The 18,794-nt window shown below is 41.9% G+C and overlaps 1 protein-coding gene across 3 annotated transcripts in view; it reads right to left on the reverse strand.

Moving 5' to 3' along the window:
* The window catches only part of Tenm4 (teneurin transmembrane protein 4), a 1,383,002-nt gene that overhangs the window by 173,904 nt on the left and 1,190,304 nt on the right, over nucleotides 1-18,794 (reverse strand). For all 3 annotated transcript variants that reach the window (XM_058578572.1, XM_058578574.1, XM_058578573.1), the window contains 3 exons: nucleotides 9,863-10,033; nucleotides 2,821-3,035; nucleotides 948-1,158 (listed from right to left, as the gene is read on the reverse strand). In XM_058578572.1, the coding sequence (XP_058434555.1) occupies nucleotides 948-1,158; nucleotides 2,821-3,035; nucleotides 9,863-10,033 (597 nt within the window). The remainder of the gene's footprint in view (nucleotides 1-947; nucleotides 1,159-2,820; nucleotides 3,036-9,862; nucleotides 10,034-18,794) is intronic.

Here is an 18,794-nt window from a genome sequence, read left to right on the forward strand (position 1 = left end):
AGAGACTCCCAGCCACAGACTGAGACAGAGTTCTCAGGCGAACTCCAAACCACACAGAGATGTCCGTTAGGCAAAAACTCCATTCCCAGGTGTTCTGGTTCATGGAGCCCTGTCTTTCTCTCAAGATTTTATCTCCAGGCTGTATCACAGTACATCCAATAGAGACTCAGAACACGTTTTCTGACCCAAACCACCAAGATATTATGTCCCTCAGCAAACCATGGTCACCTAAGGAGGAGACGGGTTCTATCTATTATGTTAGTAAAGAAGAGAAATTCTTCCAAGAGGGAAGCAGGCTACCTAGACACCCATAGACCTGAGGTGGCCATGCCCCTTTGCATGAGGAAGAGTGATGGTGTTTGGACTCATTTAAGACACCAAGGCTTCCCCTTGTCAGAGACCAGGACACCTCTGCTCTCAGTAACACCTGATCTGACTGACCACATGGCTCCTCCAGTCCTCTGGGCTGCTATTCTTACTCTCTTTCCAGCCTTTATCCTCTTTCCCAGAGACTGTTAATTCCAAAATCAAAAACCAAACCAAAACTAAACAATAAGTCAGCGAACTGAACCAAGCAAGACTCAGAAGATGAAAAGGTGAGAACCAAGAGCCAAGAGGGGAGATGTTCCCACCATGTGGCCAGTCATCCAAGACTCCCGTCTGGTTCTTAGTTCTATCCCCTGGTCTGGAAAGGTGGCTGCTGCTCCATACATCATCACACAGACAGCATGAGGAAGGTATCAGGATGGCCCCTCTGTCTGTCGTGTCCTACCTGCATCTCATGCTGAGTCCTCCTCCAGCATGCCCAGGAAGGACAGCCCCACCCCATACTCTGAGTGGCATCTACAGCTCTGAGTAAGACACATTCATTCTCTTGTTGGCATCAACTCTCAAAGTCCCCAAGTGTCCTCCTACCCAAAGAGATAGCAAAAGGTGGAGCTTCTTACCAATGGCAGTGGTGAGAAAGGAGACGACTTCAGACTCTTTCCCGTCATTGTAAAAGGCCAAGTGCCAGATTCCTGAGTCCAGATACTGGATGAACCCAGTCTCGTGGCTGGAGGGGGGAACGACACCACGAGACTGGCGTTGGGGTCCTTCCAGACTCCGTGCCTCCTGGGTCAGGAGCCTCCTTCCATCCAGCAGCTCCACAAAGTCAAACTAAAGCACAAAATAAGTATAATTAGCAGCAGATCTGCTCCAGCACATGCTATGTTTTCTTTGGGCTTCTCTTGGCCGGGGCAGAGCGGGGTGGGGGAATGCATAAGGAAACAGAGAGGCAGAAGCTGCAGGAAAGCTATCAACCAACTCAAATCCTATATCTCATGGTAATACTCTCCTTCCTCTCTTGTGAATGTGGCATCATTTGGGCATTATTTCCTAGTCTTGGTTTGTTTTTATTTTTGCTGCAAGTGTGGCAAGTCTTCACCTGGCCTCATTTAAAACAGAACCATGCTCTTTCAATGGTGGCCCAAGATTAGAAACCCAGCCACTTCATGACTGAGCTCTACACAAGTACTGATGGAATCTCAGGGGTTTCAGGCTGGGATTGGAGTGTTAGTAGGGATGGAATGTTCTTCACGAACAGTTGAAGATTTGGTTTATATCTGTCTTTTGTCAATAATCTTTTCTAAATGGCTCCAGTTTCAGGGAGATATTTTAGAAGAACTGAACTGGATTAGTCCAAAAGTCTATCAATAATTGCATGCTGTGTCAAATTCAAATGCCAATTGATCTGAGACTGCTAGCATAAGACTCTAGATAAGTCAGACATGCAGTGTTAATAACAGGTAGGTGGTTAAGCCCTACTGACCTATTAGCAAGCAAGCAAATTGAGTAGCCATCCATCTTCCTAGCTCTTAAAAAACAAACAAACAGAAAAGATAGGTAGTCATTCTACTTCATGAAAACTGTGTGGAGGCATGAATTCTAGGACTTGCAAGGCAGTTCTGCAGTCATCAGGGGCTCAAGCTCCCTCTATTTTCTGTGACTCCATCCTTAGCAAATTTATCTGTCTAGCTTATAACTATAAACTTCAACTGACTACTGGGGTTAGGAAGACTGTATGTGGCCTTGGAACCTGAGGATGCTTATGATTTATATTACTCCAATTCCAGAGCTAGGAAGACATTGCATAAGTCTCTGCTGTATGTCATCTTGAAAAAGTTCTTATTCTTTCATTTTATTTTTTTTGGTGCTAGGGATCAAACCTAGGGCCTTGCACATGCTAAGCACATGTTCTACCACTAAGCCACACCCCCAGCCCCTTGGACAAGTTCTTCAAGGGTTTCTGGTGCACATCTGTCTGCATAAAGTGTAACCTTGAAGGAAAGAAGGAATGCCAGAGATTAGGGGAGTAACATTTATTTTGAGCCAGGTCGTATGCTGGCTGCCTTATAAATGCTACTCTTTCTTCTTCACAACAGCCCTGCAAAGTGGGCACTGGTACAGATTAGGAAACTGGCTTAGAAGAGGATGAGTAATGAATACCAGGTTACACAGCAAATAACAAGAGGACTCAAACTCACTGTCTATTTTTTTTTTTCTCAATAACATTTCCTGGGTAACACAATTTAGGAGACTGAGTAATAGCAGAAAGGTTACTGAGAAATTTCTCAGAATTTCTTCCTTGCAAAAAGCCTCAGGGATTAAACCTCACTTGCCTGAAAGGCAGGGTCTGAGAGGGTGGCAAATGGATAAAAGGCCTTTAAAATACACCAACTTCCCTTTGGGCTCTAGGATCAGGGTTAGGCTCTTCTTGATTTGGGTAAAGATTTGAGCAGGAGCACAAGGAGGTCAGTAGGCCGGTAGGGTTCTGCTTACCTGAGTATGTGAAGGAGGAAGGCCTTTTCTGCCATAAATGCCGACCAGAGCTGCCTTTCCCAGAGACACATTGAACTTCAGATGCACAGGGTGGTCTATGAACACCTGAGATCTCCAGAAAGTACCAGGAGGAATCTTCTGGGAAACCCGTCTCCCCACATCGATTTCTCCAGAGTCTATAAAACTGTCCTCTGGAAAGAAACTACTGGGTTTTCCTACCAAGACAGAGGGAAGGAAGACAAAAGCATCTTGGTTAACCACAAGTGACACAAGGAATCAGCATCCCAGCACCCAGGACTCCGCTCAGCCTCACTCCTCTGTAATGTTCCGCTGCCAGCAGGCATCCCCCTACTCACAGGATTAAGAAGGTTCAGAACTGCCCCCCACCACAGTGATGCTCAAATTGTTCTGCTAAAAATATGCATTCTTCCAGAGCAGTATGTATGGGTCCTCCCCAAGGGCCATCTGTTTACTGCATAATTCCACAGCTTGTTAAAATATATTTTGATCCTAAAAATAATCATTTGCGGTTACATGAGAATAACTTTGTGATTTTGTGAGAGTGTGTGTATAAAGAGCTGCATGGTAAAATAGGAAGGCTGGAGGGAGCAAGGTGTGGGTACTGAATCTCCGACTTGGAATGGTTTTCCAGCAGTGGGGGGTGTGACTTGAGTGGAGCTAGGTATTTTAAAAGTTCACTGGATTGTGTATAAATCAGAAGCCAAATTCTGAGGCCAGCTACATGGATGGGGGTTTGTGTTTGGAGCACGGATGTGGGTTGAGGAAGATGAGGAAGAAGGTCCTTCAAAGGGAGGATACATGTCTGAAAAATGCCTCTTGGTCTTTGGATGGAGGTGAATATCATTTTTGTGTTAAAGAAGGTCAAGTTGACATAATTCCTCAAGTTCATATACAAAGTCTAGGATATACTTGGAAACTTAACCCAGGCCCCCCGCCCGATGCCCCGCATCCCTATGGAGGGTCAGGGGTGAGGTCTCTTGCCCATTTCTGTCACCAGTCAGGAGAGTGACTGCTTTCTGGAGGCACTCGGCCAGGAAGGAAGGCTGTTTATCAAACTTCCCCTCTTAAGTAATTAAACACACTCACATGAAAGAGATAAACCCTAACTTCCTGTCAGACATGGGTCTTCTGAAAAGTAGGGAAGGGACAGGGGAGACCACAGAGAAGTAGCCCGGAAGACCAAGATCAAGTCAGCAGGCTACATTTTGTTTGCCATTAGGAAGGACCCCTGGGCATTCTGGCTCCAAGGCTTTTTGTGTTGTCAGAGATGTTAGAAGATGCTTGAAGAGAACAAGAATCCATTTGTAAAGAAAACACGTTTGTGGAACTTTTTATAAAAAGCATTTGGGGAATAAGAAATTAAAATGTCTTTTTTTCCCTGGCTTTGTGAGACTCCTTACAAAGCACATTTAATGCTGAAATGGAGCTTGGCAGGGTATTGTTGTAGTCATAAAATATTTTACTGTTTTAAATAATAAAATTCAATTTAAATGTTAAACTTCTCCATATGTTATCATTCCCTTTAAACTCCTAGGCAGAAACATCAGGTTTTTAGCTTCAAACCGTTAAATGTTATTTTAATTAAAAATGTGCCAACAAAAAAAGTTGAAATGCGCGCTATCAATAAAAGTGCCACCAGTATTCTGTCATTAGTATGGGAAAGAGTTTGCATTGAATTCCTTATGGAAGGAACATGTCCCAGACTTCTACCTTGAAAATACAGACACACCAACCACTTCACCGTGACTCACAAACTTCAAAGACAGGAGCCAACTTCACAAAGCATTAAGATGGGAGAGAATTATTCACATTCTTCTTTATCTGATTTGTGGGTTCCCAGTTCTGTGACCATTTTATATTCCAGGTACAAAATAGTGTACCCTCAGCTTTTAATTCCGTGAGGGAGGAAGAACTAAGAAGGAATAAAAGCAGGATATGTGCTGAACTTTTTACTCCTAGGAACTATAGAGAAAGAAGCACAAGACTGCTAATTCCAAGGGCTCATTTCCTTTGTGAGTCGGTGGGAGTCAGAACTGATGGGATTTGAGAATTGTCTGCATTCAAATAGATCCTATGTCTGAAAATAAATAATGGAAAACTGCTCTCTCTTTTTAGCATGCTGCTGGAGATGCCTGCGTGATTCATTTTCTCCTTCACTGAGCATATATCAGGAGACAGCTACTGTATCAGCTAAGTTCTACAGGCTTACAGGTCAGAGGCCAGCCCGAAGATGTCCTCTGAGCTCTGTAGGGCACAACAGCATAAGTATGTTGAAGAGGTGACAAAGGGAGACTTTTATAGCACTTTCTAGTATCTCAATGAGGTAGGCCCACTGGGAGAAAACACTGTCTTCCTTGTGTGAACAATGAGATAAAAATAGTACATATTGGTTTGGGGCATATCCTTCCCCCCACTAGGACCTTGAATTGGGGGGATCTGGTTCCCAGTGGAATAGGACTATTGAGGGAAAAGAGAGAACAGCCTGCTGATCCCTTTTAGCCAATGGGAGAAGACCCCCTGAGACTGGCTGAACTGGGGGCTGGAAACACCTCCCTCCTGGTTTGTCTTTTTAAAACACTATTGCCGGGGCTGGGGTTGTAGCTCATTGGTAGAGCGCTTGCCTTGCACGCGTGAGGCCCTGGGTTCAATCCTCAGCACCACATAAAAATAAATAAATAAAAATAAAGATACTTGTCCATATCAACTAAAAAAAATTTAAAAAACCCTGTTGTCTTCCTCTTTTCAAATCCTGTAAGATTCTTTGTTCTTAATTCTGAGCACCATCCATAAACACTAGGATATAAAACTTCCTATGACAAAGCAAAATCCACCAATGGTGAGGCAATGAGGGAGGGGAGAGGCTAGATCAGGTGGAGAAAAGCTCTGTGTATAAAAATCTTATCCTACCCATGTTCTGGAAGATAATGGTAATAAATATTAGCAGGAGAAATAGTGAGAAAGATAGATATAATGGTATTATTAGTAGTACAAACTACTGTCTAAGGAGTTCCAACTATGTTGGCAGGTTCCTTCATTTAGTATTTCAGTGATTTCTGTAACACAATTAAAATCTGCATATGGAGGCACGGGGATGCTTAAGACTTAGCTTAAGAAACTAGAGATGAAACCATTTGGGCTCCCTCTTTATTTTTCAGAATATGGTTTCTAAGAGGATTGAATTAATGAACAATTAATTAAGACTCTAAAAAGACATTCTCAGTGTGGTGGGTACGCCTGCCCTCTTAAGGAGCAATGGTTCTGTTAATTCATGGATATGCAGGCTAATATCAAGACTTGACCAGGTATATCTAAGACCCATTAAAAATACTGCTAGCCTTCTAGGGTTCAAGTTGATTGTTTTTATGAATTAGAAATCTACAAAGAGGTCCCAGAGTTGTCAGAGTCTCAAGACATTCATGAGAAGTACACTATAACAACATTGGGTGCTGTCAGAACTTTACCAAAAATTACAGAGCTTAGCTCAGAATTAGGGTCTTCCCAACAGTATCATTAGATTTCACAGGACATATTGCACTGATGACAATCCTTTTCTTTGTACAGTTAGCAATCATGCCTATAAAATAAAATTTCTCAATGAATTGCTGAAATGGTTGGATAGCTTGGTCAAATAAGGAAGATTTGGAAGAAGTGAAATTCCATATGCTTCACAATCACCATCTTTACTTTTCTGAACTGAGACCTAACTATATAGGTTCTAAATTCCTAACCAACTAACAATCTTCCCCTCCTTTTACCTTTTTGGTTCTTTACAATGCAATAACTTGCACAAAGAATCCTTTAGTTTCCTTAGCAACTGTTTGAAATTTATTTGGTTATCAAAATAAGCTGTTCCATTTTGGAGAGCCCAGCTGAGCCTGTGTGCAGCAATTTGCATGGTTCAAACTGATGGGCAATTTTGATTTCATTGTAGAAAGAAGAAAATGCTATCCCTAGCCCACCAATTCAACCATCAGAAATGCTTGTTTATTCAATGCTTTTCCCCCCCCTTCCCCATTAATGCATAACACAAGTTCTTGTGGCTTTGCTTTGAAAAGCTGCTGTATTTGGTTTCTGTCCCATGACGACCCTGAAATTGTTACAGCTGCTTTGAAAATATAGGATGAATTGTAGTTTGATGTTACTCTCGAAGACATGAAAAACACGATATGGGATTATCATATATTTAATTTGTATAATTTAAAAATATATATCCTTTAAAAATATTTAAAAATACCCCAAACCCTTTGAGGATCTGTTGGGGGTAAATGTTAATTAGTCTGGATTTTAATACCCGAGAATGGCTGGGGATTCGAACAGACAAGAAAAGAGGAACGAACGTTTGCTGAATGCGTCTTTACTGCTAGGCTTTGAAAGCAAAGGTGTTGTCAACCTTGCTCTACAGATGACAAAACTAAGGCCAAGGGATATGGAGTAACTGGCAAGAGTTAACGGAACCAATAAAAAGCAGGGTCAAGAATCACATCCTGGACGTCGAGGCTCCGGAGTATTTATCTTCCATCACACTACACTGCTTCCCCTGCACTGTGCAGCAGGAACTCTAATCTTAATTCTGGAATCAGCTCTTTTCTCTGATACCCTCAGAAGGGATAAGAAATATGCACTTAGTTCAGAGTTAAAGACTTTCCCCCTTGGGATATGTCTAAGGAACTAGAGTTTTAGCATCACAATTAAAAACATAAACTGAGTAGACATTGGTTTGACCAGGGCACAAACCTTAAGAACCATGTGGTCTCACATAAACTATAGGAAGCTTTGTCCTCTGTTTTCTAGAATGATATATTTTACATCACAGTAATTGCTTCTGATGCTGACCACTTTCCAGCACTGCACTGCATTTAAGGAGTTGGTAAACAGGATTTCCATTTGCATCAGTAATGACAGATAATCCCTTTAAGCAAAAATACTCCAATTAAAATAAACCAATAAGCCTGTGCAATTTTGTGTTGCCTCTTATCTGCACCTCCTGCTCCTTGGGAAAAACTAAACAAAACTGAAACAACCCACAAACTAATTTCATTAGAGTGGGAGATTTCAGATAGATCTAACTCCTGTTTAAAGAATGTCTGTTAGAGATCATGGAAAGAAGAAAACACATTTTGTTAAGTGAGAGCCTCAGCCAATTTCTTGAGGGTGAAGCATATTTTAAATCTATGTTTTTAACATGCTCATCTAAAAACACTCTTCCCTTTATGCTATTCACTGAAGCCACCTGACACTATAAACTAATATTAGCATCACAAGCCAACATGCAGGACCATGGACAGGGCCATCTTGGAAAAAAAAATTCTGTAGAGCCATGAGCTAATCATATGGTGATTCTATTACTAATTTCATATGCAGAAGTTGCAAATTTCAATGCACCTTATAGAAAAATCTAGTTCAATATTCTTTTGAAGAGGAGGGAAATGAAGCCCAGAACATCTGTTCAGGGGATTTGCTTAAGGTTGTACCACAGATCAGTAGCAACAATTAGACTGTAACTCAGGGCTCCTGACTCCTAACCCAAAGCAGTTTCAATGGCCTCAGTCATACTATCTCCTTCCATATTCTATTAAGGACAAAAAAATGTAAATTTTGCAGTGTTTTAAGTCTTAAAACCTTTACAAAAGAGATTAGCTTTGCCCTCAAAACACTGGGCAGGGGTTCTAGTTTAGCTCTTTGGAAATGTGCCCAGTTTTTACTTCCCTTGATGATGACCATAGGTCAAGAATTGACTTTGGACTTCAAGATCATCATTTCAAAGGTCATAAGTAGATACTGTGACCAAGAATATGCCACTCTATTAACCAAACTAATGGCTGGAATACAAATCCTTGAAAGAACAGAGAGGCTCAGAAGACATGACTTCTAAGTTCACAGAGATGAGAGGAAAGATGTGAGCAGTGAAGGCTAGCTATAGCTACTTTATGAAGAAAACTAGAAAGATAATGCAGGTCACAGCAGATGCAGAAAAAGGGATGCGTATATTGCCCAGAATGACACCATTCTGACTTGTGAGCTCAGACAATTTTCTTGGTGCCAATTTCGGTGAGTCTGCACTGCTCTTGGCTAACATTGAAAGAATGTATGTCTATGGCATGTTGGAAAGATCTCTAAGACATTCGGAACATGGGCTTATGGATTCCCATTAAAAAATGCCAAAATCCAAATGCCACCACCATTTTTGTCATTGAAAGAAATATTCGTGTTTTATTATGCCATAGGATTTCACATCCACCCTCTTTTGGGATCCTGTAACTGTGGGGTGGGGTCAGGTAAGAAAGATTATACAGAGGGCAAGAACCCTGGGATCATAGTCCAGGCTCCACCATCTATTGGCTATGGGACTCTGATTAAGTCAATTAACACAATTCTTAGTTTTTGCATCTAGAATGGGCAAAAATTATTATACTTTCCTCACAGGGTTTCCGTGAGGATTAAATATGAAATAATCTTGATTAAAAAAAACAACTTTGAAACAAACATACTATGCAAATATTAATGATTATTGTTATTGCAGATGAAGAAAGTGGAGCTCAGGAAAACTAAGTAGCTTGCTCATGGTCACATGGCTGGTAAATGCTAGACACCTGAAGTAGTGTTATCATTAAAACACGAGATCCAAAAACCTTCCCATTATAACACATTATCTAACCCCCTCACCACACCCCACCCCTGCAGATGTCCATTCAGCCCATGAGATTTCCCCAGAAGAGCTTGTCTTGACCCCACACAAAGATGGCCACCCCAGCAGTGTGAACACCCATGATGCTCCCCTTGAGGCGTGGGATGGGATATCACTGAGCACCATGAACCCTGCCAGAGCACACTCTGAGCTCATAGTGACAAGGAACTGCAATGAAGACACAGGTGGACTGGCAGCCGGCGTGGAGTGCAGAGGGATGGAGGAAGCGCTAGAGCATGGAGCTGTGAGCCAGGCACAGGACGTGCATGATGGAGGTCTCCTTGGTTCAAAGGCAGACACAGAGGACTCACAACACGGACAACGCAGCAACCCTACCTTCTGTGGCTCCTTTGCCTTTCCTGTCAGGGGTCTCTAAGCCAGTGCCCCCTGAGGGATACAGGGAGACGTCCGTTGGCACAGGCCAACTGCTGGCTGTGTCCTCCGTGATCTCATACATCTGCCCCTCCATCGGCTGCAGGTGCCAGTTTAGGCCAAACAGGTGCATGGCTGTGGTGAGCAATGAGAAAAGTCATCTTTTTCTGCTGGAGGTGGAAATGGAGCTCCAAAGCCATAAGGGGAGTGGGGGATGGGTGGGGAACACAGACATTCAGTTCAGTTCAACAAAAGCCCAGGAAAGGGGCTCTTACAGTGCCAGGCCCTGCACAGGGGAATGGAGACACAGATGATTAAGGCTTGACCCTGCCCTCGAGGGGCTCACGGTCTGGTTAAGCCAGGACGGGGAGTTTCAGGAGGTCTTGGCCTTTTGCTTCAAAAGATAAATAACAATCTAGAGGGAAAAATTACAATTTGTATCACAAAGAGTTAATTTCCTTAATGGAAAAATAACTTTCACAATAATAAGCAAAATCAAACAACCCAGTTGGAAAATAGGCATAGGATATGAACAGACAGTTTACAGAATAAGAAATACCAGTGACTCTGCATCATAGGAAAAGATTCTTGACGTTACTCATGGTGAAAGAGATGTAAGTTAAACTCTGAAATATTACTTTCCACATATGGTTTGGCAAAGATAAAGAGGGCTGAAAATACACTATATTGGCAGAGAATGGGAAGCAAGTACTCTCATACTTTGCTAATGTGAGCATAAACTGGTATTTGATAAATCTATCAAATTTAAAATATATACACTCTTTACCTTGGAACTTAAAGTTTCCAATTCTAGAAATTTCACCTGTATACTCACACGCATACTAAATGGTGTGCATATAAGGCTATTCACCACAGTATAACTTGTAATAGCAAAATGTTATAAACCAATCATTGATAGGGGCTAGATAAGCTATTATCTACAGCAAAATAGTGTAACCATACAGGAGAATGAAAAAGCTTTTTGTATATTTTTCTGGAAGGAAAACTATAATGTAAGATTACTGTATTTGACAAACTACCTTTGAGTTAAAAATAAATTTCTGCATTTGTATAGAATATTTCAAAAAGGAAATGAAAGATAGTCATAACAGTGGGTATGTCCTCTGAAGGAAAAAGCTGTATGGTCAGGGGAGGAGGGAGACTTGCTTTTCACCATGTATCTTTTGTACCTTTTCATTGTGTACCATGTGTATGCATCTCTGTTTAAAAAACATTTTCCAGTGTAGCAATTGCAAACAGTCTCATACAATATTCTAAAAGAAACCACGAGAAATCAAAGCATAAATATTGTTTGAGACACAACGCCTGAAAGGGCTAGGAAGCCTGTTTCCAAAAAGTTTGTGATCTAGTATAAAGTATCTACCTAAATCCCACTTTTGAATTAAAGACTCATCCAGACTCACCACTTTCAAGAGGCCTACACCAATTTCCCATGGAGGAAACACTCAAGTCTCCCAACCCTTCCGCCCAAGTGCTGCGAGCAGCTTTTGCTCCTTTGTTCCAATGATGAACATTTTCTAAAAGCCCATTCTATGGCCAGCAGTGTAATAGGAAAGATCTGGAAGCAACCTACAGAGATGGCATTGAATCAGACCATCCCTGTTTTCCATGAGCTCATAGGAAAGGAGGGAAGACAGACAGATAACAAAGTCTATTGAGAAGGATAAGGCCCAGAGGAGGAGGTGGCTGATCCAGAAGGAGGGCCTCAGGAATGCAGAGAAGATCCACAGAGAGATGAAGGCCATAGTAATTGCACTTGTTGAGGTCCTGCAATGGGACAGGGAGCATGCCAGGTAACATATATATATTATGTCCAATCCTCGTGGCAGCCCCACTAGACCCAGTTTACAGAGGTGAACATTAAAATTCAGAAGGCAAAATCTCCCAGTACACAAAATGATGAATGCCTGAGGAGATGGGAAATGCATATTACCCCGATTTGAACATTATTCATTTGTATACATGTATACTGAATTATCATCTTGTGCCCCATAAAGATGTACAGATATCATGTCTTAGTAATAAATAAATTAATCTAAAAACTCAGGTTAGTTGAAATTATGACAATCACAAAACTATTGTTTATGAGTGCTCCCCATGTACTACACATTGTGTTAAGAGTATTAAAAGCAACATTTCCTTTAACTCTCATGACAATCCTGAAGGGTATTAATAACCCCATTTTACAGATGAAGAAATCAAGGCACAACAAGACCAAATGATGTATGCAAGGTGAAATGGCTAGCAAGTGACAGAGACTAGACGAGAATCTCAAGCTGCTCAAATCCCCCAAACACAGACCACTAGTCTTTCTGGCATGGAGGCCCAGGTGCCACCTACTTAGCTGCACTGCCCCTCCCTACTTACGTCTAGCAAGGCAGGCATTAATTAGAAAGACTGCTCCTTCAACATGTCAACGGCCTCCAGACTTTTACTTCTTTTTAGGTAGCAACATGGGATCCTTGAGGGAGAAGCAGCTGTGGCTCCTGGCCCCAGGTTATGGAAGATGTCACAGATGGTGGTTCTGAGGGAGTGTGTGACTGCCTTCAAGACAAAAAAACCATAGAGTGCCTAGAGCATATAGCACATGCTTCTGACTTCAGGTCCAAACACAAGCCATCCAGGGGACACACACATGTTTGACTTAGTCAGGAGGCCTTACCCAGCAATGGTCATGAGATCAACCCTTTGCTTTCCCTTTGGTTACTGTGGAGTGGGACCAGAGGTAAGAAAACTGGTTTTGAATTGTAGTCAAGGTATCCAAACTGAGAAATGGGATACTAATATTGCAAAAGACAGTTGCTATCAGTGAAGTACCATGTGGCAAAAGTGCTTTGCAAACTGCACATATGTGTGATTGTCATGTTTTCTGACCTCTACATTGGTGCTGTTGATAATAATAGTGACAACAGTAGGTGACATTTACTGAGCACTGATTTAAGTACCAGGTTCTTGTAAGGTGCTTCATACTGCTCTCCACTCCTCTGAGAGGTGACAATAATAACAATAAAACAGTTCACTTGCCTGGAAGGAGAGAGCACTCTGTTTCCAAGATTGAATTAGCTCACATTTCTGCTTACCTTCTTACTGTTTTAATCTATATATTGGCAACTCCAAAGGTAATGGAGAACTTGTTTGAACTGCAGACAACTCAGATACATGCAGTTAAATGAGCAGCGCTTCTTCCCCCATTAGAATCAATTATCTCATCTAAGTGTGCAAAAGTGCTGTCTTGTTAAAAGGTCATGAGAATTAACTAATCCCAGAATGAATAGAACTCTCACAGCTCTGTGAAGAGAAACATTTTTATTGTTAGAACTTTCTCTTCTTTTCAAGAAGATGCAGAGTGAGTCCTTCCTTGAAAACACACACACACACACACACACACACACACTGAGGGGAAAGAAGTGTTGCAGGTGAACATGGCACACACACTGAGGGGAAAGAAGTGTTGCAGGTGAACATGGTTCCTAGGCTTGGATCCCAGGGGTGGGGGTGGGGATGGGGGAGGAGGTGAACATTAGTGCCCTTTCCTCTCAACTTTTTACCCACTGAAATCATACTGGCCCATACAATTGTGAGGCTGGGGTGGGTAGGGGGTGTTTCTGTGACCTGTGCATTCCTGAAAGCCACATGAGAAAGCAAAGCTCTGTCTCCAACTCCAACTGAGTCTGACTCCAGGTGACTTGGCCATCCAGAAGTAATTTGGAGGCTGCATGGTTGGGAAAGGAACCCAGGGTCACCTAGATTGGACTGAGAAATGGCTTGCTGGCAGGTGATAATTAGAGACAAGAGTCAGATAAGGCAGAGATTAAGAGATATGAAGTTCAAGTTCAACCAGCAACGTCATCTTAAAGCCAAAATAAGAGAGACCTTTTGTCTGTGATCCAGGATCTTAAATATAAGTCATTGTTGTGACCTCTTGATTCTTTCATTGTGTTGTTTGGCAGGTAGTTAGTTTTACAGTCTTGGGTGATAGGCAAGGGCAAGAGAGAAAGGGAAATAGTCTGCTTTGCACTCATCTTTCCAAAGGACAGACATACACTCAGCCAGAGACTGTCCTTTGAATAGCAAGCTCAAGTGACCACTCCATCCATGACAGTCATGTAAATGATAATGCCAACACAAAAATTTTCCTCATTTCAGTGCACACTACATGCCAAATACTTTATTTATACTATTCAATTTCATCCTCTTATGAAAGTAGGTTGAAAATTATTAGTGGGAATATATATATGATGGAACTAGAAAAGAAATTGAGTTATAGTGATATACTCTGATTTACTCAGAGAGGTAAATGAAGTTACTCAACACCACAGAGCCGATATAAGTGTGAGACAAGTTCCCAAACCACACCACCTCTTTTCTATATTTACTTTAAAGAGAAGATAAAATATGGGCAATGAAAAGGCTGAATATAATATAAACAAATTTAGGCTAAAATAAATGTTGTGGGGGAGGTGGTTATAATAAATATTCCCTGGCCCACAATAGCCCTCATTTAAAGCTGTGTAGAGCAGTAAATGCATGTTAGCCAAGTGATTTGGAAGTAATAGCCATGGATTTAAAAGAAAGGAAGGAAGGAAGGATTGAAGGAAGAAAGGAATGGTGAAGAAAAAGAAAGACATGTTTCTCCCTAGCCTGAAAAGGATGGAACAAACTACTGAAACAATATAAATTATAATTACTGTATTCCTTATTCTCTGAAGAATTAATGGTAACCACCCACCACCCATGTACATCACAGGATTATCTAAATTACACCCTGCTGTGTGTATTTATAACTATGGTGCAAAACTCTGCTCAGTACATTGAAAGTGACCTACATAAGAAACCTGATCCTGGTTTTCCCATTAGACTACTTTGTAACTCAATGAAAAGGTGAAGAGATGCTAAGGAGTTCAGAAAGAGGCTGTGGAAAGGTAGAGGTCCACAGGATCACCCACACAGAAATGTTAATGAGTTCTAAAAGCCAGCAGCCAGGATGGCGGAAGTTCTGATTCCCTGGCTCTGGTCGGTCTGACATTTTCCTGTTGCCTTTTCCTACCCAGCAAGACATGAGAGATGGCTCAGAAAGTGCAAGCTCTAACCTGACATTTTTAGAAAATGCTCCATAGATGTGCAGACCTTGAAGGTTCCCCAGAGAACCCAACCAGCAGGAGGCAATTAACAAAGTCTTTATGCAGGAGTGGCCAATGAGAACAGGAGAGTTCCTGCTGTCAGAGTGTGGGCATCTCTTCCAAAATCAAGCGCAGGGCAGAACACAGTGCGTGAGTACGCTAACAGCGCCAGGGAGTGACCAGGGATAACTGTGCCCATAAAGAATTGTTGACTCAAATGGCACTTTGGGTTTCAAAAGGCAGTGGGACCCAATCCAGCCATACAGCTACCCACTTTCCTGTGTATATTAAATGCTTTGATTTTGGCGGCTTTTGGTTTATTTTAAAATAAAGTCATTGGTATAAAATTCAAATCAATGGGCTCTTTTGACTTATGTCATCTAGCAGGGGAAACAACAGCAAGAACAACAACAGATTTTCATTTCCAAGGTTATATTCCTGGTTTTGCTACAAATCCACAACATTCAGAAGTTTCAGACCAAGATGCTATGAACAAGCTGGGTGCAGTGGCGCATGCCTGTAATCCCAGTGGCTTGGTGGGTGAGTGGGGCAAGGTAGGAGGATCCCAAGTTCAAAGACAGCCTCAGCAACTTAGTGAGGTACTGAGCAACTCAGTGAGACCCTGTCTGTAGATAAAATATAACAAAAGAGCTAGGAATGTTGTTCAGTGGTTTAACACACATGGGTTCAATCCCCGGAAACCTGCCGCCCAAATGCTGTGAACAAAGAGGTATACTGCAGTGTAATAGGAAAAAACTGGAAGCAACCTAGATGTCTAAAAATAGCAGAACTTAGATAAATTATGGTACAGGTACTGGATGGAATACAAGGCAATCATTATCAAAAATAACTATGACAACCAGCAATGAGGGAAATCTTAAGATATAATGTTAAGGGGGAGGGGAAGTAGAACACAAAATTGCATGTTTTTCCTGACCACATTTCTGTAGAATCAGATACATATATGAAAAACAAAACAAAGCAAAAAAACTTGTAAAAAGATACATGAGGGCTGTGGATGTGGCTCAAGTGGTAACATGCTCGCATGGCATGCACGGGGCACTGGTTTCGATCCTCAGCACCACATAAAAATAAAATAAATATGTTGTGTCCACCGAAAACTGAAAAATAAAAAATAAAAATAAATTTAAAAAAAGATACATGAAAATCACAACAAGTTTTGAATTACCTATTGTGTAGGGTTCTGGATAAATTTTATCCTCTAGTTTCCAAAAGCACTGTTTACATTAAAAAGGAAGTTCTACCACTGTCTCAGACTAGAGCGGTGGAAGAGAAGGATGCTAGGCAGAAGGAAGAAGACCTAACTTTGGGCACGTGCCATGTGCATGTGACATTAGACATGAGGACTTATGTGCACTATCTCATTCAATCCTTAGGTAAACCTTGAGAAACTGGTATAACAAGTAAGAAAACTGGAAGTTCAGAGAGGTTCTGAGACTTGGTCAGAGACACACAGATAGGAAGTGATTCAAGCTGCACTGGAACCAGATCTGAATGGTTCCAAAACAAATTAAAAAAAAAAAAAAAAAAGAGGAAAGTAAGGAAAAACTGTGGCTGATACCATGGGCAGATTTGCTCTTTTGAGACAGTTGTAAGGGACTTTCCTCTTGAGGACAAAGTATGGAGCCCCACTTTGTCATATCCTGGTTGCTACAACCAAAACCATGTAAGCAACTTGTCTGGGGGCAGCATCAGCCTTCAGGATGGAGACCACCCAGATTGGTCAGTGCATGTGACAGGACCTGGGACTGAGCAGAGCCCATATCTTTAGACCCCTAGTTCTGAGCTCTTGCCATGAAATGACTCTGTCCTTTTGTAACAGCAGAAAATCCTGTAAGAGGAGGAATCCTCCTTGTTGGTTGTCCTTACATCAGGCACTGTTTCCCAGATGGAGGGAGCCATCTCATGGCCTAAGATAAGGGGAACAACCCACAGGACAGGCCACATGAGGCTGTCATGAAGATTATTCCTTCCATTTCTACCCTCCAGCATCTGGTCCAGAGGAGTGAAGAAGAAAGGGAGGAGACAGACGCCCTGAGGATCAGTATCAAGACAACAGTTCTCACCTATGAAAACTTTGGCCTGTGTATGATATAATGCTGAAGGAGTCACTTTCATTATGTCATTTAGCTCTCTAAGATGGATGCTCTTAGTAACCCCATTTTATAGATTAGGGGTCTCAAAACAGAGCTACAAAGTAGACATTAATAATTGAATTCTGTATCTCTAGAAAACCAGGGCCCTGGAATTATCTACAAATGCACCACTAATCATAGCAACACCACCATCCCAGAGCAGGTCTCAGTGACTCTGAACCCTAAAATCCTCTCACACTATTGCCAAAGAAACACAGGTTTACATTCATTCCTGAGTTTTTTTTTTTTTTTTTTTTTTGATAAGATCATTGACGAGGGAATAGACTTTCAGGGAATGACCCACAGAGAGGACGTGGCTAATGCTAGGGAAGGCCACAGGCTTCTCTTTATATTCAAGCCTTCATTATTGATTCAGGCATCCAAGAGATCCAAGGACAGCCTGCTTGTCCCAACTGCCCTTTAGGTAGCACAACATGACAGCTCCAAATCTGGGGAGTGCCTGTCATTTCCCAAGGCAGGGATGCTGGCAGACACTCAGCATAGCTAGATTCCTTTCATTGTGTCACTTGGACCTAAGTGTGGACACTCATCAGATGGTTAACTAAGGCATCTTTGCATAAAGGTGTCTCAACTGAAGCAAGATCAGCCTCTATGATGTGGCATCCCTTCCTTTTCCTGTACTAAAGATCGAATGGGGCAGAAGAAAAACTTGGGGTTGGTGAATCTTGACAGCCCACAGAAGGAAAAGATGCCTGTTGCTATGTTCCATTTCCATAGTTACTAGAACACATACTCTAGCTCCGCCCTACAGTGACATTTCCATTTCCTGATTTCCTTTGGCACACCGACCATGTAACTGATTTTTTTCCATGGTCAAAGTCAATCAGGAGGCATCCTCATTGTACCTCAAATGGAGTTTTAATTTGTGTGTATATTATTAAGATAGACCTTTTCCCTCTGGATCATTCACTTTGGTAAGGAGAATGAGGGAAGACAGCTTAACATGGAATCTGCCATGCGGATTAGTAACCTGGGATAATATTTCTCCATAATGAGAAGCATTTTGAAGGAGCACTTTAAAATCTCACAGCAGAGTGCTTGCTGTCTCTTCTTTATCCTTTATAGCTCTCTTGTCCCCTATTCTTTGGGATCACGCCACGTTCTCTTGCCTCCCTACCTTTGTCTACACAGCACAAGACACTCAGTAGATGTGAGTCCCCTGCTGCTGAGTTACACAGCCCCCGTGTTTGGTTCAATCTTTGGGTTATGAAGGTTAAGGCTGCACAGAATTCCAGGCATCATGAAGACAATGATCATGATAATGACAATGATGATAAATAACATAAGCAACAGCTACTGTCGTTAGCTGGAAGCTATACTGTGCCAAGCACTGTGCTGAGTCACAGTGTCACTGGATCCTCAGGAAGGCTGTAAGGTAGGTATCCTTACCCTCATTTGCAGAAGGAGGAAACAGAGACAAAAGAGGTTCACTGATCTGCCTGAGGTTTCCATTTAGTACGAGGTCGAGATGAAATCAGATCCCAGTCAGATCCACACTGACCTGAGTCTGCTGCTAGCCACTCCATGATGTGACCTTCTGATGAGATAAAGAACTGTGAAATGACCAAGATGGAAAAA

The sequence above is a fragment of the Marmota monax genome, unplaced genomic scaffold, assembly GCF_021218885.2.
Source record: "Marmota monax isolate L192 unplaced genomic scaffold, Marmota_monax_Labrador192_F-V1.1 WCK01_AAM20220418_F8-fsc00068, whole genome shotgun sequence".
NCBI classification, from domain to species: domain Eukaryota; kingdom Metazoa; phylum Chordata; class Mammalia; order Rodentia; family Sciuridae; genus Marmota; species Marmota monax.